Here is a 26,588-nt window from a genome sequence, read left to right on the forward strand (position 1 = left end):
TGGGAGTCATGCTAACAAATCCTTAGAGCAGCTATAAAGCTTACCCTGCAGTTGGAAAAATAATATGGGCAGGAAATGGAAGGCAGATTGAAATGATGACTGGCTTTTCTCACAAAATAACTTCATGGCCATCGTGTTTTATCCACACACCTTAATGCAACCACTGTGTGAGCCTTTGTTTTTTTTTTTTTTTTTTTTTTTACTGTGTGAGCCTTTGAAACAGCTTTTCATTATTCTGTCTTGGATTAAGTAATTCAAGACTGTGCCATCCCAATTAAGCCATCATGGTGCCATAATTGTAAGTCAGGCAACTTGCTGAAGGACTTGATGATATATCCTGATAATTAAATTGCTGTTGGACAGGATGCCACTTGCAGGCATTCAGGATTCCTTCTGGGAACTGTGCAGGTACTGCTATACCCCTGCCATGGGAGTTTAGATAAGAAGGAAGCAAAAGACACTGAAAAGTAAATGAATCAACCATTCTCTCTTGGGTTTTGTTTGAACAGGAATAGAGACTGATTGTTAGTGACTGAACTGATTTTTATACATTCATTTCAAAATGTAGCACTTCAATGGTTCTCAACAATGAGTAGTAAGTAATAATGAGGAAATTCTCACAGTGCTTTGTTACCATTCTTTTAGAAACGTTTTTTACTTCCATTACCAGAGGCCATATTGTTTAAACTCCCCCTCATCCCCAGCTGCCTGTGCTGTTGTGCGAATCTCATGTTTCAAGTAATTTCAAATGAGATTGAAAAACAAACTAATTTCAATTCCATCTAATTAAATAAGCCTTTGTTGATGGCATACTTTGTTCTCAGCACTGTCATCTCACATGATGTCAAAAGATGACATTCCATTCCTGATCTTGAAAAACAAATTTAAAAATATGTTAGAAAAGCTTTATAAGAACCACTAAAATTAAAAATACAATATATACTTTTGGGACACCCACTGGAAAAAAATTGAATGAATACTTTTGAAGTCAATAGGAATTAAAGCATATAAATATATGCATAGTCCATAGAGTAGATAGAAATGAAAGGAAAGCAAGAAACCATTGACAAGAAAGAAAAACAGTGTAACTAGATAAAAACTAAGTTATGACAACCAAAAAAAATGGCTTAACTTCCTTTTTGAAAAACAAAGATTGGGGCACCTGGGTGGCTCAGTCAGTCAAGCATCTGATTCTCGATTTCAGCTCGGGTTGTGCTCTCAGGGTCCTGAGATCAAGCTCTGTGTCTGGGTCTGCACTCAGTGCAGAGTCTGTTTGAGATTCTCTCTCCTTTGCCCCTCCTGCTTATGCACATGCTCTCTCTCTTGATAAAATAAATAATTAAATCTTTTTAAAAAAAGAATAAAAACAAAGATTAACTATATTCTCTCTCTAAATGAACGTCTCCTAAATAATGCTAGATCACTAAGAATAACAACATAAGCCAAGAAGCACCAGGAAAACACAAATAACCAAAGAGTATATGTTGCAATATTAGTGCCAAATAAGGATAATTCCAATTCAAAAGAAGTAAATGAAACAAAGGACATAACTTTACATTGAAAAGAGCAACCAAAATGTCCTCTGTTAACAAAATTATAAGAACTAGTCTCACTGGACATTTTAAACTAGCCCCCTCCTTTCAGCTCTCCTCTTAGGGCATTCATAAGGGGTGGGGGTACATCTGATACCATTCGCCTCACATTCTTCCCAACCCATCTGCTGCTCATTAGAGAAACTTTTTGAAACTCAAGATGTGGCTCAGCACCTTTAGGATTTTTTTTAGATAGTACTTTCTGGTAGAAAGGAGAGATAAAGAGTTTCACAGACAAAAACTAAAGGAGTTCATGACCACTAAATCAGCCCTGCAAGAAATATTAAAGGGGACTCTTTGAGTGGAAAGGAAAGATTGGAAGTGACAAAGACAAGAAAGGAAGAGAAAATCTCCAGAAAAAAACAATAAAACAAGTAATAAAATGGTACTAAATACATATCTATCAAGAATTACTCTGACTATAAATGCACTAAACACTCTAATCAAAAGACATAGGGTGTCCAAATGGATAAAAAACTAAGACCTGTCTATATTCTGGCTATAATAGACCCATTTTAGACTCAGAGACACCTGCAGATTGAAAGTGAGGGGATGGAGAAACATTTATCATGCAAAGCAACATCAAAAGAAAGCCAAAGTAGCAATACTTACAACAGACAAACTAGATTTTAAACCAAGGACTGTAATAAGAGATGAAGAAGGGCACTAATCATAATAAAGGGGACTACCCAACAAGAAGATCTAACAATTATAAATATTTATGCAGCCAACATGGGAGCATTAAAATATGTAAAACAATAACAAACATAAAGGAACTCATTAATAATAATACAAGAATAGTAGGGGATTTAAACACCCAACGTACATCAATGGACAGATCATCTAAGCAGAAAATCAACAAGGAAACAATGGCTTTGAATGACACACTGGGCCAGATAGTTTCAGAACATTCCATCCTAAAGCAGCGGAATACACATTCTTTTCAAGTCACATGGGACTTTCTCCAGAATAGATCACATACTAGGTCACAATTCAGGCCTCAACAAGTACAAAAAGATTTGAGATCATACCATGCATATTTTCTGACCACAACTCTATGAAACTTGAAGTCAAGTATAAGAAAAAATTTGGAAAGACCACAAATACCCGGAGGTTAAACAACATGTTAATCAATAATGAATGGATCAACCCTGGAAATCAAAGAAGAAATTAAAAAATACATGGAGGCAAGTGAAAATGAAAACACAATGGTCCAAAACCTTTGGGATGCAAAAAAAGCTGTCCTAAGAGGGAAGGATACAACAATACCAAGAAGCAAGAAAAATCTCAAACAACCTAGCCTTACAGCTACAGGAGCTAGAAAAAGAACAACAAACAAAGCGGACAGCCAGCAGAAGAAGGGAAATAATAAAGATTAGAGCAGAAACAAATGATATAGAAACTAAAAGAGAGTAATAGACTGGATCAATGAAACCAGGAACTGGTTCTTTGAAAAAATTAATAAAATTGATAAACCCTTAGCCAGACTTATCAAAAAGAGAAGAAAAAGAACCCAAATAAATAAAATCACAAATGAGAGAGGAGAAATCACTACCACCACCACCACCACAGAAATATAAACAATTGTAAGACAATATTGTAAAAAAATACATGCCAACAAATTGAACAACCTAGATAAATTCCTAGAAATATATAAACTACCAAATCTTAAATGGGAAGAAATAGAAAACTTGAACAGCCTGATAACCTGGAAAGAATTTGAATTAGTAATAAAAAAAACTCCAACAAACAAAAGTCTAGGGTCAGATGGCTTCACAGGTGAATTCTACCAAACATATAAAGAAGAGGTAATATCTATTCTTCTCAAACTATTCTAAAAAACAGAAATGGAAGGAAAACCTCCAAATTCATTTTGTGAGTCCAGCATTACACTGATACCAAAACTAGATAGAGACTCCATTAAAAAAGAAAACTGCAGGCCAATATCCCTGATGAACATTTTGGACATTGTTCTCAGTAAAATAAAGCAAGCAACATTAAAAGAATCATTCACCATGATCAAGTGGGACTTATTCCTGGGGTGCAAGTGTAAATCAGTATTCACAAATCAGTCAACATGATATACCACATTAATAAAAGAGAGGATAAGAGCCATATAATTCTTTCGATAAATGCAGAAAAAGCATTTGACAAAATACAACTCCATTCATGGTAAAAACTCTCAACAAAGTAGAGTTAGAGGGAACATACCTCAAAATAATAAAGGCCATATATGAAAAACTCACAGCTAATACCATCCTCAGTGGGGAAAAACAGAGCTTTTCCTCTAAAGTCAAAAACAATGTCCACTCTCACCACTGTTATTAACACAATACTGAAAGTCCTAGCCACAGCAATCAGACAACACAAAGAAGTAAAAGGCCTCCAAATTAGTAAGGAAGAAATCAAAACTTCCACTATTTGCAGATGACAGAATACTCTATAAAGAAAACCTGAGAGACTCCACCAAAAAAATTGCTAGAACAGATAGACGAATTCAGTAAGCTGCAGAATACAAAATAAACTCTGTTGCATTTCTATGACACTAAAAGTGAAGCAGCAGAAAGAGAAACCAAGCAATCAATCCCATTTACAGTTGCATCAAAACCCTAAGATACCTGGGAATAAACCTAACCAAAGAAATAAAAGATCTATGCTCTGAAAACGATAAAACACTGATGAAAGAAACTGAAGATGACACAAAAAAATGGAAAAATATTCCATGCTCATGGATTGGGAGAACAAATATTGTTAAAATGCCTATGTTAACCAAAGCAGTCTACACCTTTAATGCAATTCTATCAAAATACCAACAGCATTTCTCACAGAACTAGAACATGCAATCCTAAAATTTGTCTGGAACCACAGACGACCCCTAATAACCAAAGCAATCTTGAAAAAGAAAAGCAAAGCCTGAAGCATCACAATTCCATACTTCAAGCTATATTATAAAACTGTAGTGATCGAGACATTATGGTTCTGGCACAAAATAGACACATCGATCAACAGATCAGAATAGAAAACCCAGAAATGAACCCTCAATTAATCTTCAACAAAGGAGGAAAGGAGGAAAGAATCTGCAATAGAGAAAAAAACAATCTCTTTACCAAATGTTATAGGGAAAATTGGACAGCCACATGCAGAGGAATGAAGCTGGACCCCTTTCTTACACCATACACAAAAATAATTTCTCTGACATCGGCCATAGCAGCATTTTTGTAGATGTTTCCTGAGGCAAGGGAAATAAAAGCAAAAATAAACAATTGGAAATTCATCAAGATAAAAAAAGAAAAAACAACTTCTGCACAGTGAAAGAAACAATCAACAAAACTAAAATGCAACCTACAGAATGGGAGAGCTAGGGACGTATGGGTGGCTCAGTTGGTTAAACGGCTGCCTTCAGCTCAGGTCATGATCCCAGCATCCTGGGTTCGAATCCCACATCAGGCTCCTTGCTCAGCAGGGAGCCTGCTTCTCTCTCTGCCTTTGCCTGCCACTCTGTCTGCCTGTGCTTGCGCTCTCGCTCTCTCTCTGACAAATAAATAAATAAAATCTTAAAAAAAAAAAAGAATGGGAGAGCTATTTACAAATAACGTACCTGATAAAGGGTTAATTTCCAAAATATATAAAGAACTTATAAAACAACACCCAAAGTCATAATAATCCAGTCTAAAAACAGGCAGAAGACATGAGTAGACATTTTTCCAAAGAAGACATACAGAGATGACGAACAGACACGTGAAATGATGCCCAACATCACTCAGCATGAGGGAAATAGAAATCAAAATTACAATGAGATACCACCTCATACCAATCAGAATGGCTAAAATTAACACCATAGGAAACAACAGGTGTTAACAAGGATGCAGGAAAAGGGGAACCCTCCTACACTGCTGGTGGGAATGCAAGCTGGTGCAGCCACTCTGGAACACAGTATTGAGGTTCCTCAGAAAGTTAAAAATAGGACTACCCTATGATCCAGCAATTGTATTGCTAGGTATTTACCCAGAGGATACAAAAATACTAATTTGAAGGGATACATGCACCTTGATGTGTATATCAGCACTGTTCACAATAGCCAAATTATGGAAAGAGCCCCAATGTCCATTGACTGATGCATGGATGAAGAAGAAGTGATATCTATCTATCTGTAGATAGATAGATAGATAGATAGATATCTATATATAATGGAATATTACTCTGCCATCAAAAAGACTGAAACCTTGCCATTTGCAATTATGTGGACAGAGCTAGAGAGTATTATGCTAAGTGAAATAAGTCATTCAGAGAAAGACAAATACCATATGATTTCACTCAAATGTAGAATTTAAACATAGGGGGGAAAGAGAAAGGAAAACCAAGAAACAGACTCTTAACTATAGAGAAAAACTGATGGCTACCAGAGGGGAAGTGGGTGGGGGGGTGGGTTAAATAGATGGTGGGGATTAAGGAGAGCAGTTGTGATGAGCACCAGTTGTTGTATGTTGAATCACTGAATTCTACATCTGAAAATAATATACTCTGTTAAGTAACTGGAATTTAAATAAAAACTGAAAAATTAAAAATAAATGAAACAAAAATAAAATAAAAACAATACTTTCTGAAATACCACTTATTTTAGTTTTCTGCTGCTGCATAACAAATTACCCTAAATTTAATGGCTTAAAACAGCATTTATTAGCTCACAGTTCTATAGGTCAGAAGTGGGCAGGCTTTACTGGATTTTCTAATTTGGATCTCACAAGGCTAAAATCAAGGTATCATCTGGACTGGACTCTTCTCTGAAATCTCTAGGGAAGAAATCACTTCCAGGATCATTCTGGTTGTTGGCAGAATTCATTTCCCTGCAGTTGTAAGACTGATGTCTCCATTTCCGTGCTAGTTGTCAGCTGCACATGACAGCTTATAGCTCCTAGAGGCCACTCTCCCTTCCTTTGTGTGGGCCCCTCCGTCTTCAAAACTAACAATCCTTCTGGGTTCCCCGTCCCCCCTCCCAGCTTTTAAAGTTTTTATTTTATTTTAATTCTCAGTTAGTTAGCATACAGTGTTATATTAGTTTCAGGTGTACAATATAATGGAATCCTTCTGTTTTAGATCTTTCTTTTTCTTCTGCCACCAGACAGAAAACTCTCTGCTTTCAGAGGGCTCATGTGTTAGTTTAGGTCCACCCAGATAATCTCCATTTTGATGAATTCAAAGTCAACTGTCTAGTACTCGTAATTGCATTTGCAAAATCTCATTTGTCATGTAATGTAACATAATCACAAGTGTAATATTGCATTCATTATATTCATACGCCCTCATATTAGGGCAGGAAATCTTGGTGGAGGGCATGGATTTTAGGATTCTACCACATTGCTTGTAGGCCTCTCTTCGCTTACTGCCACGTGAATCCTAAAGGTTCAGTAGCCTTTACAACTATTTTGGAGTCTTTTATTTTTACCAGAATTTAAATTTTTGTTGTCCATATTTTTGTGGCTTTCAGATTTCCCTGATGAGAAAAGGAAACTGCTAATGCACCCATGGTCATGTTAAAAGTTGCTCTGGCCATTTTTGATAGTGATTTAACCCTTCATCGGCTTGTTTTATGGCTCCAAGTTTTGTTTTGTGGGTTTTTTTTTTTATTCAGATTATCTAACATGCTCCATCTAATAATTCAAGCGTTTGAGTTGGGGTAGGGTAGTAGGGGACTTAAATCTATCCTTTGTTGTTTTTTCTTATCCTAGCTTATTTCCTTCTGTGTTTACCAGTAGCATCTTGTGAGCTCAGGCTTGTTGAACTTAATCTGGGGGAGTCCTGAGAGTGTAAATTGGGGATACTTGCTTTGGAGAAGATTTGTATTTTTTTTTAATTTTTAAAAATTTCATTTATTTATTTGAGGGAGAGAAAGAGCACATGAGAGAGAGAGAGAGAGAGAGAGAGAGAGAGAACGAACCAGCAGGGGGAGGGCCAGAGAAAGAGGGAGAAACAGGCTCCCTACAGAAACTTACTTGATCCCTAGATCCCTGAGATCATGTCCTGAGCCAAAGGCAGATCCCCAACTGCCCAACCCAGAGAGTTTGTATTTTCATAGGCCCCTTAATTTGCTGCTTCAAAGGTTCCAGGCTTAGTACAGGAGGCTTGATAATGAGCTTTCAGCCTTGCCAGAGGTCCAAAGCTTGGTCATGAGATGGTAGTTCTGATCCTAGGATTAGCCTCAGGGCATACATATATTTTGAATTTTTTATTTCTCCCTGATCTTGTTTCAGTTCATCTGTTTTCTCTTTTTTCCTCCCTTCTTCCTTCTCTTCCTTCCTGTCTCTTATCCTATCTTACTTCCTTTCTCCCATGCTTAGGTTGTGCTAACAAAGGCAAAGAGTCAAATGCATGGGACACAGTGGTAGCCCTACTGTACTTGGCATTGGTCAGAGTCAAATGTTGTGCTCTTTTCTGAGAATCACTTTTTAAGGGGCTCATGATCAAAGTGATGCACATCCAGAGGTTCAGCCAAAATAAATATGAAAAAATGTAGGTTTGTTTACTTTGTTTACCTGGGAAAAGAGAAGGCATGTAATCTTTCTTCATATATCTGAAAGGATCTTTCACAAGAGAGAAATAAAGCTTATCTTTTATCTTCCAGAAGCAGATCCAACTAGTGCATCTAGCAAGAAGGTTCATGTTAGCTCAACGTAAGATGAAACTTATGATTATGCTTGTCCAGAATTGGAGTGGACTGCCTTCATGAGTTGTGAGCTCTCTCGTCTGGGCTCCTGTGGAGGTAGATAGGATAAGTCTCCTTAGCAGTCTGCTAGAGGGTGAGAATAAACTTCTCCTTTGTCTAAGAGGAGGTAAAAAATAACCTTCACTCTCCCAGTGACCTCAGATTCTAGGCTTGTTTATTCTGTGACTCTTATAAATTTAGACAGAAAGTAATAAATTATAGCCATCTGGAAAATAAAAAACATTTATGCCACATTCTGAGTGTAATGGAAGGAAATTTTATGTCACAGTACTGAAGAAACTTTTCCAATTGGTGAATCAGAGTAATCATTAATATTTTTTACTTCCAAAATAGTCCTCTTTGTAATGTGCCAAGAAAAAAAGGCAATTAATTTTTACACAAAATATTCTCCTCATGCATATCCACACTGGGAGAAAATATGATGCATTTTTTAATAATAATAAGGTTCAGTCAGAAATGGAAATTTAGTTCATCTTAAACTAAATAGAATAGACACTGGTAAATGAGAAGAGATGACACGGCATGAGCTATATAATTACATTAAAATACATTTCAGGGTAGTTTCCTTTAATATTAAAACTATAATTCTTTATAGAAATGGATACAGGGTTTTTGAATATTTTTTGTAAATGATATTGAGATCTTGGTATTTTGTTCTTAGAATTTTGTATGAACATAAAATCACACATGTTCTAAAAAACATCACTTTAGGGAAAACAACATATTTAACCTTACGCTGTAGAATAAAAGCTTATGTTGAAGTGTTTTAGAAATTCAGGGGGGCGCCTGGGTGGCTCAGTGGGTTAAAGCCTCTGCCTTCGGCTCAGGTCATGATCCCAGGGTCCTGGGATCGAGCCCCACATTGGGCTCTCTGCTCAGCCGGGAGCCTGCTTCCTCCTCTCTCTCTCTCTCTCTGCCTGCCTCTCTGCCTACTTGTGACCTCTGTCTGTCAAATATATAAATTTTTTTAAAAAAATCTAAAAAAAAAAAATTCAGATACCCTTCACGTTCTCTGGATTCTAGAGTGACAAGAGAAATCTGAGGAAGAAAGACTCAGGTCCTCTAGTCCGTTAGGGATAGCGAACACACCGCAGGAGAATGAGGTTACTCTGAGAAAGGAAGATCAATCCAGACACAGAGAGGATGAGAGCAAAAGAAAGGCAAAATGTGAGCAAGAGGTTCTTCAGGGCAAAAATGAAATTCGATGCCAAGTGACAGGCAAGGGGATGAGAGACCCAAACTATCTGATTGTATTTTATGAAAGCTTTAGGAGTATGGAATTGTATAATTTCAGAAGAAATTAACCAGGGGGGAATTTTGGAAACATACCGATAACCTGTTACAAACAACTTAATGCCTTAGGTTGAGAAGTCATGACATATCCAGAGGAGACAAAAGTTACAGAAGTACAGGCTAGTTGAGGACATAATTCTGTAGTCCTACTAGAGTTCAGGCTCCTGCAAACAGAAGAATATATGTACATATATAGTGTCTGTAGTAGAATAAGAATGAGAACCTTCTTTGGAATCTGAAGGTAAGAATATAAAACTGGCTTTGCCTCTAGATGTGTAATTCAGTGTACTCATCTTAGAAATGGAAATGCCAATATGCACCCCACATTATTTTTGTAAGGGCCAAGTAAAAGAGTGTATGTAAAGGTATTTTATTTTATTTATCTTTTTAAAGATTTTATTTATTTGTCCGAGAGAGAAAGTTCACAAGCAGGGGGAGAGGCAGGGAGAGAGGGAGAAGACCTGAGCAGGGAGCATGATGTGGGACTTGATCCCAGGACCCTGGGATCCTGACCTGAGCAGAAGGCAGACGCTTACCCGACTGAGCAACCCAGACGCCCCTGTAAAATATTTTATAAAGTGATCTATGGAGGGGCACCTGGGTGGCTCAGTGGGTTAAGCCTCTGCCTTCAGCTCAGGTCATGATCCCAGGGTCCTGGGATGGATATATATATGTGTATATATATACACATATATATATATTTGAGAGAGCGAGCATGAAAGGAGGGGGAGGGAAGGGGCAAAGGAAGAGACAGAAGCAGGCTCCTCTCTGAGCAGGGAGCCTGCCATGGGGTGGGGGGGGTGGGGGGGAGGAGACACACTTGATCCCAGGACCCTGGGTCATGACCTGAGTTGAAGGCAGATGCTTAAGTGACTGAGCCACCCAGGCGCCCCCCTTACTAATACATTCTTATGGCAATTTTCCCCCCAGAATAGGGTACTTTTATCTGCATTAACAATCTGTTCAGGCAGATATCCTTTCTCCTCAATGATTTTCTTAATGGCATCTGGGAATTTGTCTGTTGCCTCTTGGTTGACAGAAGCTGCCTCTCCTGGTATCTTGACATTTTTTTAAAGCCAAACTTTTTTTTTTTTTTAAGATTTTATTTTTTAAGTAATCTTTACACCCAATGTGAGGCTTGAACTTACAACACTGAAACCAAAAATCGCATGTTCCACCAACTGAGCCAGCCAGGCACCTCTACAGCCAAACCTTTTTAAAATTATCAAACTCTCCTTTGCTGGCATTAAATTCTCCAGCTTTAGAGGCTTTACCTTCCTTCCTTTTGCCCTAGTTGTCATATCATGACTTTGCTTTTTCATGAATTATGTTAGAGTTGATAGGGATGGCTTTCTTAAAGCAATCCTGCACCCACATACAAGCTGTATTTTCAATATGATATAAAAAGGTATTTCACAGAAAATGCAGGGTTTTCATGCCTGCTGGCAAAGCTGCAGGAGCAGTGTCACAAATCCCCCCCCCCACCTTTTTTTTAAGATTTTACTTATTTAAGAGTGAGAGGGAGAGAGAGAGCGCACGTGCGTACAAGTTGGGGAGGGTCAGAGAGAGAGGAAGAAGCAGGTTCCCCACTGAGCAGGGAGCCTGATGTGGGGACTTGATCCTAGGACCCTGGGATCATGACCTGAGCTGAAAGCAGGGGCTCAACCAACTGAGCCACCCAGGCGCCCCATTACCACCACCACCACCCCCATTTTTTTAAACAAGTACCCTTATGCTGAACTCCTTTATCATGAAATGGCGGACAACCACAACTGCAGACTGCAATCTATGGTACATATCAAGCAAATCATTCTTTTCCTGTAATGTGATGACTTTCTGGGATTCTTGGGAGCACTTCCAACACCCCTAGTGGCACTTCCTGTGGGTCCCATGGTGTTATTCAAGGTTTATAATGTTGCACTAAACATGATGAAAAATATGTGAGAACCATGAGAGATCGCTTTTTACTGTGATGTGCGATTTACTGGTGAGCCTAACTGCTTGAGTGGAGATGATTAGCGTCATAGGGCGTTTGAAGAGGATGCTTGAGACAGTTGAGCTCACTGCAGTAGCAACAGGAGGGGGCTACCAAATTATTACCAGAGTACAGTAGGTACTCCAGCTAATTTTCTGCAGTTATGACTTAATACAGTATCTTTACATTTGTTTATACTTCCCTTGACTGCAAATGGTGTGGCACCATGGATCGTCTGTAAGTATGTGCATCAGCTTTGATAAATTTTAACTTTTCTTTAACAGATTCGTGTATATTTTATAGTATTAACGATAAACTAGTATCTACATATAAACATACCTACTGGTTTCTTAATTTTTTGATATTTCTTAGTTACACAGTATGCTAGTTTTTTCAAATTGTCACAAATCTCCAAAAACTTTTCCAATATTTTAATTGAAAAAAAAATCCTCACATAAGTCGACATGTGCAGTTCAAACCTGAGTTGTTTAAGGGTTAATTGTACTAATTGGTCGTAGAATTGGTGCTGAAAATGTGAATGATTATTTGGTCTGGAAAATCTTTATTCTAAGTCTGCTTCCTTTATTACAGTTTTTAAATGTTATCATACTTGCTTTTAGTCCCGCCCTGACCCTTTAGAAAATGTCCCTTCTCCTGAAATAGCCTGAAAGCCTCTGTAGTCTAAAGCAACTTAAACATGATGCTGTAAGAAGAGATTTAATGAGGGGCACCTGGGTGGCTCAGTGGATTAAGGCCTCTGCCTTTGGTTCAGGTTATAATCTCAGGGTCCTGGAATTGAGCCCTGCATCGGGCTCTCTGCTCAGCGGGGAGCCTGCTTCCCCCTCACTCTCTGCCTGCCCCTCTGTCTACTTGTGATCTCTGTCTATCAAATAAATAAATGAAGTCTTTAAAAAAAGAGAGAGAGAGAGAGAGATTTAATGAACAGAGGAGACAACATCACAAGTTTGACATATGCTCGCTGAACACAAGAAACTCAAAATCGTCCAACACTCAGACAATCCTTCAAGGTTCTGGAAATTCCCCAGCTTCTTCCTTGAGCTCCTGACCTCTGCCCCGGTATGGCAACTTGATATTCGCAGCTTTGTGTTTGGTGTACTCAACAACCAGAAACCTCCTACACATACTTGATCTTCTGGTGGAAGCCTTTCAGCGGGTTTCTGACCATCTTGCTCACCATGCAGCTGGGGGTGGGTCTTGTGGGGCCATGGGAAAATGTCCACCACCACCAGGAGCAAAAGGAGCCCAAATCCAGTTTCTTTTCTCTGATCTTCTTCCCTGGGAGAGGATGTTCCTTTATGCAATTAAAGAGCAAAAAAAAAAAAAAAAAAAGCCAAAGAAACCCACAATACCGAACTTAATTTCAAGTACCACCTCTTTCCCAAGAATGGCTAACTGGTAGCTACATGATCGCATTCTTGTTGCTAATAAACAGTAAAGGCACCAAGAAACCGAAACAGCATGTGGGAGAAAAGGAAGAAACCAAGAGTTTAGGTCATTTGTGAATATGGGTATTCAGTTTTTGAATAATTAAAGATATCCAATCTGTAGAATGTTAGAGAAATCCCTAAGCTACATTTATGTTTGAGCATGTCATTACTAATCCAGAACATTAAAATTTTATCATAATAGTTATGGACAGTTCTGCCAAAGAATCTCACTTATTGACTATCAAAATAAGGGAAATGCTGAATTATAGAATACCATACTTTGAATATTTAATAAATTAATCCTCTGTGCTGATAGTAGGAGTTCTAGAAATCACTCCTGTTGTGTGGCAACAATTAGTCAATATACTAATTAATAATAATTGGGAGAAGTCAATGCCTTATAGGTTTACGACACAAATTAGAAGTACAGAGAGATCAGGGGCACCTGGGTGGCTCAGTGGGTTAAAGCCTCTGCCTTCGGCTCAGGTCATGATCCCAGGCTCCTGGGATCGAGCCCCGCATCGGGCTCTCTGCTCAGCAGGGAGCCTGCTTCCCCCTCTCTCTCTCTTTGCCTGCCTCTCTGCCTACTTGTGATCTCTCTCAAATAAATAATAAATAAAATCTTTAAAAAAAAAAAAAAGAAGTACAGAGAGATCATACTTAAGGTTAAATTCATTCTAAAAAAGACCATTGGGGGGTGCCTGGGTGGCTCAGGGGGTTAAAAAAGACCATTGGTAGTTATGAATACTTAAAGGAAAAGAAAGAAGATTGGAGCTTTTGTCAGAGTTGGCTCTTTTCAGAGTTCCTGGGTCATTAAACAGGAGCTTATTCATATAAATTTTCGCAGTGGCATCTCACATAACTGAATGGTACCAGATTCTCTTGGGTGCTCAACAACAGATTTTGACTCTGAAATCCTTCCCACTTCTCAAAGGAGGAAGAAGAGGAGGAGGGAACTGGGAGAGAAGGAAGAAGAGAAGGCATGGAGCACGGCAAAGGAAGGGATAAAGGTAGAAAATGTGAGAAGAAGAAAAGAAGAAAGGGAAGGAAGGAGGAAAAGATGGGAGTGGAGGCATGGAGGGATTGGGGAAGACCAGAAATCTCGTTCATTTTGACATAGGAGGTGGACTCTAACTTTTTTGTATAAAACAGTCTCAAGTGAACCCCTAGATGTATATATAGTAGGTGACAGGAGCTCCCTATTCCTAGAGAATTTTAAAAATACTATGCAATCAATCCTTGATTGGGACCCAAATACTCAATTTTAAACTTCTAAATATTATAGAATTCAAATACAGGTTTTTTATAGATTTAAATGATTCAACATGGAGATAATACAAGTTAATTTTCTTACAGAATTAGATTTTTTTTCTCAGCTAAATTGCATGACATTTGGTAGAAGAAAGTTTAATGTTTGGGGGTGATCATTGCTGATAGTGATTTTGGAAGGTCCTGGCAGGTGCTTTCCTGGAATCAAGCAGATGATTGTTAGGACAGGAAGAGAAAGAGAAGATGCTGAAGAGGTTTGCCCCTGTGGCCATTTACATCTGGCTGGTTTATATCTGTTTTAGGTTTGCTATTCTGGTCAGGTCTTCTTGGCAACTTCTTAAATAATCTGATAAAACTGATGAATATATTAGAGTAGGCTCACAAGATGGGGATTCCCACTTCCTGAGTTGGGTCTGCCTGCACTTTCCTACAGAAAAGTCCTGTTTCAGTCACCTGAACTATAATTTTCTTACCCCAAGGATATTATGGTGAAAAGAGATTAATCTAAATAGAAAACATTGCTTTAATCCCTACACTTCATTGGTTTGATGAAGTTTGAAGAAAACAGGAACAACTCAAGTGTGTTGAAGATCAGTGATTTCACATTTAAAAAGCATAAAGCTTATTAATGGTCTTGAAGAGAAAAGATTTCATATGAATCCAAACCATCATTATCACTGGTAACATATCCAAATATCTTGACAACATTTTTCTGATTCAGACTGTTAAATTTCATATTAAAATATAATAAAAAGATATTCATTTACAAAACCCTTGTAATAAACAGACAAAGCTTGAAAAACAGAAAGTATACTTAGGAAACTCCACACAAACAAGCACATTTTAAGGTACTTTTCCCAAGTGATAAGGACAGAGTTAGGATGTAACAATAGCAGCAGTAGTCGAAATTTTATTGAGGGCTAAGCATCCATTAGGCACACCTGCTTTCAATATATTATCTTATGTAATTCTCACAAAACCCTTCTGTTCTCTTCCTGTTTCATCGATAAGCAATCAGCAAAGCAAAAATCCCACAGAATGTACTGGTGTATACAAACGGAATGGAAGGAATCTGAACTTGAGGGTATCAGAGAGTCAATCTCATATATCCCAACACAAGGATGTTGAAAAGTATTTAGTAGACACAGAAGACAATAAAGCTGGTGACGTTGGTGTAAAGGGGAAAGAGTATAAGAACAAAGCATATTCATAGACTAAACTAGGCTTTGAGCTTGGTTTAAGGAACTCTAAAATAATAAGCTACAGTTGTTTTGTTTTCTTAACTTACTGCTACTTCTTTGTGCTGAAATGCTTTTAAATCTCCACAGTACTGTCCGTGTACCTCAGAAAGGTCTTGGCTCTGGGCAGCCTCTGTCTCTGAGTCAAACTGGCTGCAGAAACTTGACATCTCAGTCACAAATATATTATGTTGCCATCACTTTAAGCATAAGTAAAATAAAATTTTAAAAAAAGATGGTAGTAATGATGGTAATATTTTTGGAGTGATGGCAATGTGTTTTGCTTTGATTGGGTAGAATTGAGCTTAATGTGGGATCTTATTTAGCCTTTTAAAGTTAATTTCTATTTTTCTTTTTCCTTTCTTCAGGAAGAAAAGGGCTAAAATAGCACTCAGTACTATACTAGCACTTTGTTGGTGACAATGGACTATTTATCTGGTTTTAAATAACATGGCTTAACTGTAGCTGTCAGTAAAATAAGGGCCTTAGCATACCACTGGTGCCCACACTGGGTACCGCAGGCCATAGAGAAGCACTTAGTAGTTGTGTGTAATCAAATTTGTAAAAACTGATCCAGAATAATACTTCATTATTTATAGGAGTGCTATAATAAATCTTTTGTAAACTATAGAATCCGTTTGTAATGTGAAATGTCTCTTGTGTTTTTAAATTTGAATTTTTGTGTACATGTGGTCTTCATAAAGTAAGAATTTATGGAAGCCCAAGTAAATCTAAAGTACCCAATTCATTTGTTCACTCATGCTCTGAAATGATGCCATATACTAAGCATCATTCCAGGTCAGAGGGATGGCCATGATGAAGTCCACTAATGCCCTTACTGTGCTCAACTAAGTTGGGGAGAATTCTGATACCTAAATATTATTCTCTTGGAAAGCCAAAGATAAAATACGCACCTTCCTTCTGGAAGGCAGCTATCCAATCATTTCTTGAAAGCAGTGCCATAGGCAATCTTTTTGAAATCTCCTTGTCACATATTAAACAACACAATAATGTGATGAATTTGTGTTGTCATAAAATATCAAGTGCGAAAATGAGAACTGGCAGGTCTCAGGGAGCTGAATGCCCTGGAGTCCTAAGCTGTACCTGGAGGTTGAGTCTTTCGACGTTACAGCCTGAAGGGACCTCAGATTCTTGTGTCCACCCTGCCCCCTCCTCGGTCCCATCATCTACTTTGTTTTTTCAGAGGAAGAAACTAAAAAAGGTTGGGAAATTAGCTGAAACCTGAATCAGTGAGGGTTTTTTCATCCCCAGACTTTTTAGCTGATTTGCTGACTGATTCTGCTCCTCCTTATGTATAAATGACACATTTTAGGGTTTGAGGAGTGTTCTCTTGCTCCCTTTTGGTTAAACTTACATGCTTGTAAGTAGAAGGTGTGGTGACGACAGATGATGGACAGTAAAAAGAACTTCTGCAAGGATGGCCGGAGCCGAACTGCTCTAGGCTTAGGTCCCCTATGCCCTTAACTGACCCGCCCGTCCCCCTTAAGTCCGCCGGCCATAGGCTGGTGGTAGGGCGAAACTATAGATCCCAGGAGGCGGAGGGGGATCCCAGGAGGCGGAGGGGCATCCCTTCCAACCTCTCCATAGGTGGGTCGCTCCCCTCATTGCATTCTGGGAAATGTAGTTTCTTTCTAATCAGTGCCTACAGTGTCTTGGAAACCAGAGCTGTTAGGTTTCCGAGCTGTTAGGTTTCCCCTCCACTGGCCCCGCCCTCTCTATTGACCCCGCCCCAGGTTGCTCAGGAGATGAGAGACGCCGAATCCTGAATCCTGGTGGTGTTGGCGTGGGGAGCAGAATAGGTGCAGAAAGAAATCCTCTGAGGTCTGAATGTGGCCAGCCTCAATGGAGAGTTCTGGCAGCTCCTGCCAGGACTGGTGCAGCAGTAGGCAATACTGGTTTGAGCTCGGACCCACGGACTTGCTGGAGCGCAAGGGCTCCCTCACCCTCCGCTCCCATCACAAGAAGTACTCGAAACCCGTGTTGGTGTATTCTTGGTGAGCGAGCTCTCTGCAGTTCCTGACTGCTGGGGGAAGGGGTGGAGGGGGAGGAGAGGAAAGGAGAGTAACAGAGAGGGCAAGGGTGGAGAGGGTAGAATAAACAGAGAAGAAGAGAATGAATAAAGAGGGAGAGAAGAGCAGAGAAAGGGAAAAGGAAGAGGTGAGAAAGAAAAAGATGAGAAGTGAGAGAACTGGGAGGGGGACAAGGGAGAAAAAAGCAAGAGAAGAAAGATCTTCATAGGAGAGGTAAAGAGGGTGGGAGTGAGCGTTTGGGGCAGCAGGAAGAGATAGGAAAGCCTCCAAGAGCAGCTCCCCAGACACACTGAGACCTGCTGCAGCAGCTCCCAGTCCACCAGAGGTCATAGATCACTCTCAAAGTCTATGCAGGTGAGGCCTAGAAATCACATTTCTGAAATAACATTACTTACTCTTAAAAGGAAGGGTCCGTTAGGGGACAGCAGGAGGGTGATGTGTTAATTTGTCTAAACCCTCCTTGATCCCATTCATTCATGTAATGTATGTGAACCCTGCAGCTTCTGTCTTGCAAACTTTCTATAGCCTACCTACTTTTCCTACAAGCCCCCCCACTTTTAATTCTTATCCCTAAAACGGACTCTCTGCCTATTTTGAACTCAGTGTGAGAGGCTAGATAGATTTGGAATCCAAAGCTCTATTATGAAGTAGAAAATCCCCCTTTTAGCCTCATACAGGGGTTCCCTCATAGACCTCAAGCAAAACACTTAGCTCTTCCATGATTTTGTACTCTATAAAGATGTAGGTCATAATATAAAACACTATCAGAAATTGCTGTTAAAGACCTTTTTCAAGTGGACTGTGTTTCTGCTCTCTTTTGTCCTACCATGACTTGTGGACATCAATAGCAAAACCACAGAAGAACATCCATGAGAAGATGAGAAATTTGGTGGGGGAGAAGTGTGGTCTAACATGGAAAGTCATTATGGTCACTGCAAAAATGTAGAGAGTTCTTATGCTATTAATTTTAGAAAGAAGGTTTGGGAACAGGAAGAAATAAATTCAACATTCATTTGTCATGCACTTTGCTATGTGTTGGAGACACAGAGATAGGTAAAGTGGATTCAATGAGTTAATTTGTCTAAAGCATTTAATACCATGCCTGTATATAGTAAGCAGTCAAAAATATATGGTAGCTAATACTAATTTTTTAGGATAATATAATGGTTGAACACTTGGACTGTAGGTTGGAGTATCAACTCTGTGGCATGTGATATGGCAAGTCACATGACTGCTCTAGGCCTCTGTTTCTGCAACTGTAAAATGGAGATGCTAAGACTATTGTAAGATTAAACACGGTATTGTATGTGAAGTACCTTTTAACATGTAGCCTGGCACTTAGTGCAGTAAAGGTTATATACATGTATTAAGACACGGTCATGGACCTCAAGGAATTTCATAGATCTGTAAAGGAGAATGCCATTAAATTCAGAATAATCCGACCTGTGCAAAATAGAGATGAGTATAAGAGGTAAAGGTAACAGGGAGAGGTTTGTGTGTATGTATGGTTTCCTGAGCAGGGTTTAGAAGGAAGAATCGGAGCTCCATAGATACACAAAAGAGAACATTGCACTCACAGGCAACTGCAGTGGAATAGTAAGAAGCAACCTCATAGGGAAATAGAAATAGTTCTCTATATAAAATAGTTCTCTATATATAATAGATATATATAAATAGATATAGTTCTCTCTATAGTCCACAAGTACAGTTGATCCTCATTATTTGCGGATTCTGTATTTGTGAATTTGCCTACCTGGTAAAATGTATTTATAATCCCAAATCAATACTCAAGGCACTTTCATGGTCATTTAGGAACGTGTGTGGAGAGGCAAAGTTTTTTAGTCACTCCCCACCCCCACGCCCCCTCAACACTGCTGGCTGAGATCAAAGTGACCCTCTGCCTTTTCGTTTCAGCTCTCATACTATAAACAAGTAGGGGTTTTTTTCATGGTCTATTTAGCATTTTTCTGCTTTTCGTTGGTGATTTCATTATTGATACAGCCCCCATACTGCTGGAGTGCTAGCTAGTGTTGTGTGCAAGAAGGCTGCGATGTGCCTTGTGGAGAAAATGTATGTCGCGTAAGCTTCATTCAGTCACAAGTTACAGTACTGTTGGCTGTGAGTTCAATGTGAACGAATCAGCAGAAGATATTAAATAAGGTATATTTAAACAGAAACATACATAAAAGCAGGTTATATATTGATTGGTTGATGAACATGTGAGCAGAGGCTCATAGGAACCTACTTCTTTCTTTCCCCTAGGAGCAGTGGTTCAGTATCTGCTAATTATTTGTGACAACTTTATGGAATATAACAACTTAAATAATGAGAACTGATCATAAAATGTGAGAAATACTTGATTTCTTTGAGCTGGCTGTGCAGTTAGCATCCTTGCTTCCCTTCCATATCCAAGCAGTCTCCAAAATTTGTCTTTAAAAAAAAGACAAAGTTCAAATTATATAAACTTCCAGATGAATAATCTGATCAGCTATTTTGTTTTTATGCATTCTGGTTGTAATTGTTTGCTTTCTAATGACTTATTATATATTAAAACTCTTATTAAATTTTAATCTTTTATGAGTGATTTTTATTTACTCAGTGAATACTTACTATCTATGATATACCTTCCAAGTGACCTCTCAACTGAGTATTTGATCAATTAAATGACTTTACCTCTAGGTTTGCAAAGTAGAATCTGTAACTGGGAAAAATTCTGATTTACCTCTGCTTATATAGTTTAAACATTTGCATGATTTCCGTGTTTCTCTTTAGGTTGCATGTAATACAACAGTCTGACTTCACTCCACATATTAAAAACAGTTGTATGTAATAGACCTGCTAAAGTGATATGCACAGAATGGTCATGTTAAAAGTGTCTCTGGAGGAGGTTGCCTGGGTGGCTCAGTGGGTAAAGCCACTCCCTTCGGCTCAGATCATGATCCCAGGGTCCTGGGATCAAGCCCCACATTGTGCTCTCTACTCAGCGGGGAGCCTGCTTCACCCTCTCTCTCTGCCTGCCTTCTCCCTACTTGTGATCTCTGTCTGTCAAATAAATAAATAAAATCTTAGAAAAAAAAAAGTGTCTCTGGGGCAGTACTGGAATAAGACATCTGGGCACCATCTCTTCCTTACAGCTGGAATGATGGACAGCGCTGTATCATCTGTATCACACTGACGCTTCTGAATGAGAGAGGCCTTTTCTAGAAGTTATTTTTCTCTATTCATTCCTGTAGCATTTGTAGAGAATTTCCATAAGAAATTCCGAGTTGGGGGGAAATCTTCTCTTGGAGTATCTTCCCATTCATTGGAATAATGGAATACTAAGAATAAGAACAACTAGATTTGTCCTTAATAAATTCCCTGATGTGAGACTACTTCTTATATTTTTATATATGTATTTTAACTCATCTCTTCATTGCCTAAATCGACATTAGGTAATAAGTGATGATAATTTAAAGCCCCAAAATTCATTTGAGTCTCCATGGAGACAGTTCATGCTCTGGTCTCCATGGTGACACCTAGAGTTTTAAGAGCTCAGGTTAATTTTATGTATATTTCAATTACTTTTCTCCCCTGTCTAAGCCCTAATTAAAAAGCCTGGGCATTTTACTCTTCCCTTCCTTACCACCCCCCCCCAATAAGAAAACAAAAGGAGAAAGGGAAAAAAGGGAAGAAAGATAGAATGCAGTGTTAATTGTGGGATAGGAAAGTTCATAGTTTTAGAGATTTCTACATAAAATCATTTGGCTTGGGGCAAGAAATTAAACAGCTTTCTATGATGCTTTTCGGACTTAAAATCTATTGTGCTGTCTGAACAGGGAGTTCACGTATATTTAAGGTACTCCATGATCAGAGGAGAGCCCGCTTTCAAGCCCACAAGGTATCATTAGTGTACTTACAAAGAAAATAGAGATGCACTTTCTAATATGCTGTATCATTCTTCCTGTATTTAATCAGTGACTTTCTCAGGGACTAACCTCGCAGTATTTGGAGTCCTTCACATGGCTCAGGGCCAAGCTAGGCTGACCCAGACCTTCTCTAGCCCTCATCTTTCTCCTCTCTCTAATACACACTCACAAAACAGATGAAAAGGCAAATCAAAAAGCCCTTTAGTAACTATATGGTGCAGCCTGCCTCTTTTTTGAAATCCTTAAATGCTTCCCCTTCTACCAAGCCTCCATCCTCCTACCTTTAACAGCTCAGGCCCTCAACTGAATGCTTATTAACTCCTATTTTATGTACATTTTAAATAAGTTTGCTTATGTGGTTTCCATGCATGCAGATAGACTTTGGAAAGAAGAGAGAAGAGCCTTTAAAGAGGCTTTTTTTTGGTCAAAATGAGAAGTGAGAAGAGCAAGCCTCAGGGCAAGGGGTAAGAACACAGTAGGTGCTCAATTAACATTCATCAAAGAAATGAACAAATGAGCAGATAGAAGGAACACAGACAGAAACCCAAAAGGCACTGGGTTGGGACCCTCTATTTTATGCTTAGAAAGGCTCAGAGGTAAAAGTCTATAGGATGGCAAAATTCATAATAAAACCAGAATAGATTCTCATAGCCATGATCCTAATCAAACAGGACGACACTGAAGCGTGTTTGCTTGCCTCTGTATAAGTGAGCTTAGAGAAGTATTATGCACTCTTCTTCTGATTGGAATGGTGAAGAATTTAAAATTGGGAGCTAAACTTATGCTCTTCCTACTTGCAGTGCATAACTTATCAGGGACTGACAGGTACTGAGAAGATTTTGAGTTTATATAGGGACAAATGAATTTATATTTTAAAGAGATATTTTTGTTTCTTAACTCATGCTTTAAAAAATATATATAAATTACAATATCATGTGACCATTTGAGATGATGTAATAGTAGACTAATGACATGCAAATATATTCACCAGCGAGTGGGTAGCAGAATTAGAAATTTGCACACAATTCAGATGCATATATAAGATATATTTTCTAAAATGGATCCTCATGGCTTTTCAATTGTTAGTTACTGGGAAAAAATTCAAACTTGCCAACTAAAGAGTATCTGTCTCTTCAAGTTTAAACAGCTTGTTTTAATTTAAAATAGTCTCTTTCAGAATGGTGCCCACTATTTCTGAGTCCCTCATCCTCCACACTGTCCTTTCCCCAGTCGCATCTGTGTGTGTGAGGGACTGACGTTGTATGTTATTTTGGTGATGGGGAGTGAGGCCCCCAGATTATGTGTGGGTCCTTGTTCTTGCTCACGTCACCCTTTGTCCAACTTCTGGTGCTGCCTCTGGTGAATTCGTGACTAATCCACTTTGTTGAGGACCCCATGTCTCTGCTCATGGACTTCGTTCCACTTTGGCTCTTGCTGGCACTACAGATCCCCATGTCACGTCCCTGACTTAGGCTGGTTCCCCACAGCCCCTGTGGTAGGGACACCTCATCCCTCAACACAGCAGCCCTGCTGCTGCCCTCTGGCGGATTCTGTCAAACACCCTGTGGAGAGGGTATTGCACGCTGGGGTTTTCCCAGGAGAGTTCACTCCCATTGGCCTGAGAATTACTCAAAGCCTTTTCTTTCACTTTCTAAAGTGATCTGGTGAAAAAGAGAAATTGTAAGGTCACCCTATCTGAGCTATGTTTGGGAGTTTCTGAGTCTTGTTAATAGCTGCTTAAGAAATTTTGTCCTTTTATTTCTCCACAGTGACTTTCAAGAAAAATATCTCACTTAGAACTCAAAAATTCCATTTTGTTAGAAGTTAATCAGCCACGCTTATTTTCCTTCATATTCCTGTCAAAACAACCCAAGTTTTCCCAAGACAAATGTGGATGCCTCTGATTTATTAAAGCAAAGGTTATCTTACAGAGTTAAGCAAAGAAAAGTAAAAAGATGAATATTTCAAAGTACAGTCTCACTATAGGTAAAAAAACAAAAACAAAAACCAGATATGATGAATTCCTTTGTTAAAGGTGTATGTCGAGGGATACCTGCGTGGCTCAGTCAGTCAGGTGTTTCCCTTCGGCTCGGGTCATGATCCCAGGGTCTTGGGATCGAGTCGCACATCGGGCTCCCTGCTCAGTGGGGAGCCTGCTTCTCTCTCTCCCTCTGCTGCTTCCCCTGCTTCTGTGCTCTCTCTCTGACAAATAAATAAATAAAATCTTAAAAAAAAAAAAAAGGTGTATGTCGAAATGGATTGAAAATAGATTGAAAGGTCTTTCATCATAACATAAAATACTTACTGGATATAGTAGATTTGTGGATTTTATCTTACTGGATGGTAGGTAGATTTGTGGATTATTTGCCTTTTTTTCCCTCTTTGCCACCTCTACATTTTCCATAATGAACATGTATTATCTTCATAATAGGAATAAAGTAAAATTACTTTTAAAAATTTGATATCATTTCCTACAGCTTTTCCCCTGAAGCGAACATTCTCTAAATGATCAGAATGTAGACACAGCGCTTCATCTCTTTTAGAGTCTGAGTCACTCTTCATGGTTTATTATGAGTCTTTTTAAAATATCTTTTTAATTGCTAGTTTTATGTTGGGTAAAAAGGATGATGTTATTCACATTCATTCGGATTAACCACCCTTTCATTCTTGTCTCAGTTCTATAATGGTAGATCCTACGCCGCAGTTATTTTTAATCTAGTTCTACATTCTCGTTCCTCAACATACGCACATACCCACAAATGACTTTGAATGTAGTAGTTTTGGGGGGAAGCACCTTATTTTCTATTTTTAAAATGAAATCCAGGACACACTGCATCCTTTTGCCCTGACTGAATTTTTCTTTCAATGCTTTTCTCTTTTATGAAATTTCAGTCAAATTCTCTTCCTGAAAACTGGTAATAGAATTCTTGTGCCTTGACCTTTATGTGAGGTTTGGCTTAACTGGCAGCCAAAATAAAGCATCTTGCAAGTTTTGCTTGCAAGATGAACCCTTGTAAGGTAGGATGTTACAGGATAGGCATTTTTACGTGTGCATGCACTTGGAGTAGGAAAGACCACTGCTGCATACAAGTGCCTCTGCCTGAGCCTACTGTCTGCTTACTCTGGTGACCATCTCCCACCTGGGCCATAGGAACCACCAAAGACCACTCCTCAGGGTAGGTAAAGGTGTGGGGCATGAGGGAGGTTGTAAGAAGAATGTGGGGCCTAGTGACATTTTGAAAAGGTGAGGTTCAGTCTATGGACACTGTGATAACCAGGCTCAAGGCTCAAGGTTTTGTTGTTGTTGTTATGTAAGCTCCACACCAAGCATGGAGGTCAACACAGGGCTTGAACTCACGACCCTGAGATCAAGACCTGAGCTGAGATCAAGATCCAAGTTGAGATCAAGAGTCAGACACTTAACCAACTGAGCCACCCAAGTGTGGTGGGCTTAACTTTTTTAACAGCACTAAAGCTAGTATTATTAGATAAACTACTCTGAGTTGGCCAAGGAAGCCACCTCTTGGTACTATTTTCTGTGTACTGGTCAGACTTCTTTTGATTATAAGTGACAGACACTCAGCTTACACTAGCCTAAGGAAGCAAGAGAATGAATCAGATCATTATATTCATGGAGTTGTTGATCACCAGTTAAGAAGGAAGACAGGAGTGCAGCTCCTCCCTAGGAAAAACTGGAATAGAAGAGGCAATACAAACAGGTCTCGTTTAATTTCTCCTCTCTCCTCCTCTTTTTGTGTCTGCTTCATCTTATCGTTGAAAACTACAGAAAACATGGCTGCTGCAGTTCTGGAATTTGTATCTTATATTTTTATCCACACATACACACAAAAGTTTGGTGTTAAGGAATTTTCAGTTCTGCATACAAAAATTTCAGGGTAGATGTGCATTCTTGGATCTATTGGGGGTCATCCAAATAGGCAGGGTTAGATGGAAATTATGTCAGTTCTCCAATAACCATAGGATGAGATGGATATACCCAGGAGAAAGGAGTGCTGAGCTCAAAATCCTATAGATATCTACTATATCCCATTCTATCCTAGAGATAGCTGCTCTATCTGCTATATCCTATAGATAGCTACTATAGTAGAGAATGAGTTCCATGTTCCAAATACCCATTTTTATAGCAAAAATTTAGAGTATACACATTAATAGGGATTTCCTACATTGGCTCTTACTTCAACTTTAAGCTTTCACCACCCCACCTAACCAGCACCTACACAATGTACTTTTAAAAAATTGATTTTAGGTATAATGGACAGAAAACAGAAATCTTGTGTAGACATTAGATAAATATATTTTTACAATGCTTTGAAAAAGTTATTTCTGAGTAGATTTGAGTATTGTATTATTGTTTTTGCTAGACACTAAGCTTTTCCTACTTGTTTCCCTTATTTCATTTTGAAATATAATTACATTTTAATTGTTATGAGTCATACAGTGTTATTTCTTTATTTTAACTTAACTAAGTTTTGATGCATCAACCATTAATTGGCAAAAGAATTATATATGTTTCCTTGCTAAGATGTTAGATCCCCAATCAGATTGTTCTAAGTTCAATGAAAAGAAAGAATTGATATTATTTATTTACTGCAAAGAATTTAGCTTTCTTTTCTAGAAAGTGGTAGAAAGAAGGGGTGCCTTGGTGGCTCAATTGGTTGGGTGTTTGCCTTTGGCTTGGGTCATGATCCCGGGGTCCTGGGATGGAGCCCTACATTGTGGGGCTCCTAGCCCACCGGAGAGCCTGCTTCTCCCTCTCCCTCTGCCGCTACACCTGCTTGTGCTCTTGCTCTCTCCCTATCTCTGCCAAATGAATAAATCTTTAAAAAATGAAAATAAAGTGGTAGATAGAATATTTTGAAATTAAAATGTATGAATGACTTCTCAGAATTTTTTAAACACTTGGAAAAACACTGAGATGCTCAAGAAGGAGCCAGAAACATTAAATCAACTTTCGAAAAAAAAAATCACTTAAAAATATTTTTATTTCTAAATAGTTCTTTTTTAAAAATAGCATTTGTTTAAAAAAATATGTTTATTATTAAACCACTGCTATGTTGCAGGCACTCTGCTGA

At 38.7% G+C, this 26,588-nt stretch overlaps 1 protein-coding gene across 2 annotated transcripts in view; it reads left to right on the plus strand.

The window, feature by feature from the left end:
- Window positions 1–17,384: 17,384 nt before the first annotated feature.
- CFAP95 (cilia and flagella associated protein 95) overlaps window positions 17,385–26,588 on the plus strand; it is a gene marked incomplete at its 5' end in the record, with an annotated part of 75,044 nt that continues 65,840 nt past the window's right edge. Inside the window, one exon of one of the 2 annotated variants that reach the window (XM_080819594.1) lies at window positions 17,385–17,551. In XM_080819594.1, coding sequence (XP_080675720.1) covers window positions 17,385–17,551 — 167 coding nt within the window. The remainder of the gene's footprint in view (window positions 17,552–26,588) is intronic. The other variant, XM_080819593.1, reaches the window with a different exon arrangement.

The sequence above is a fragment of the Martes martes genome (assembly GCF_963455335.1).
Source record: "Martes martes genome assembly, chromosome: 12".
Lineage (NCBI taxonomy): Eukaryota > Metazoa > Chordata > Mammalia > Carnivora > Mustelidae > Martes > Martes martes.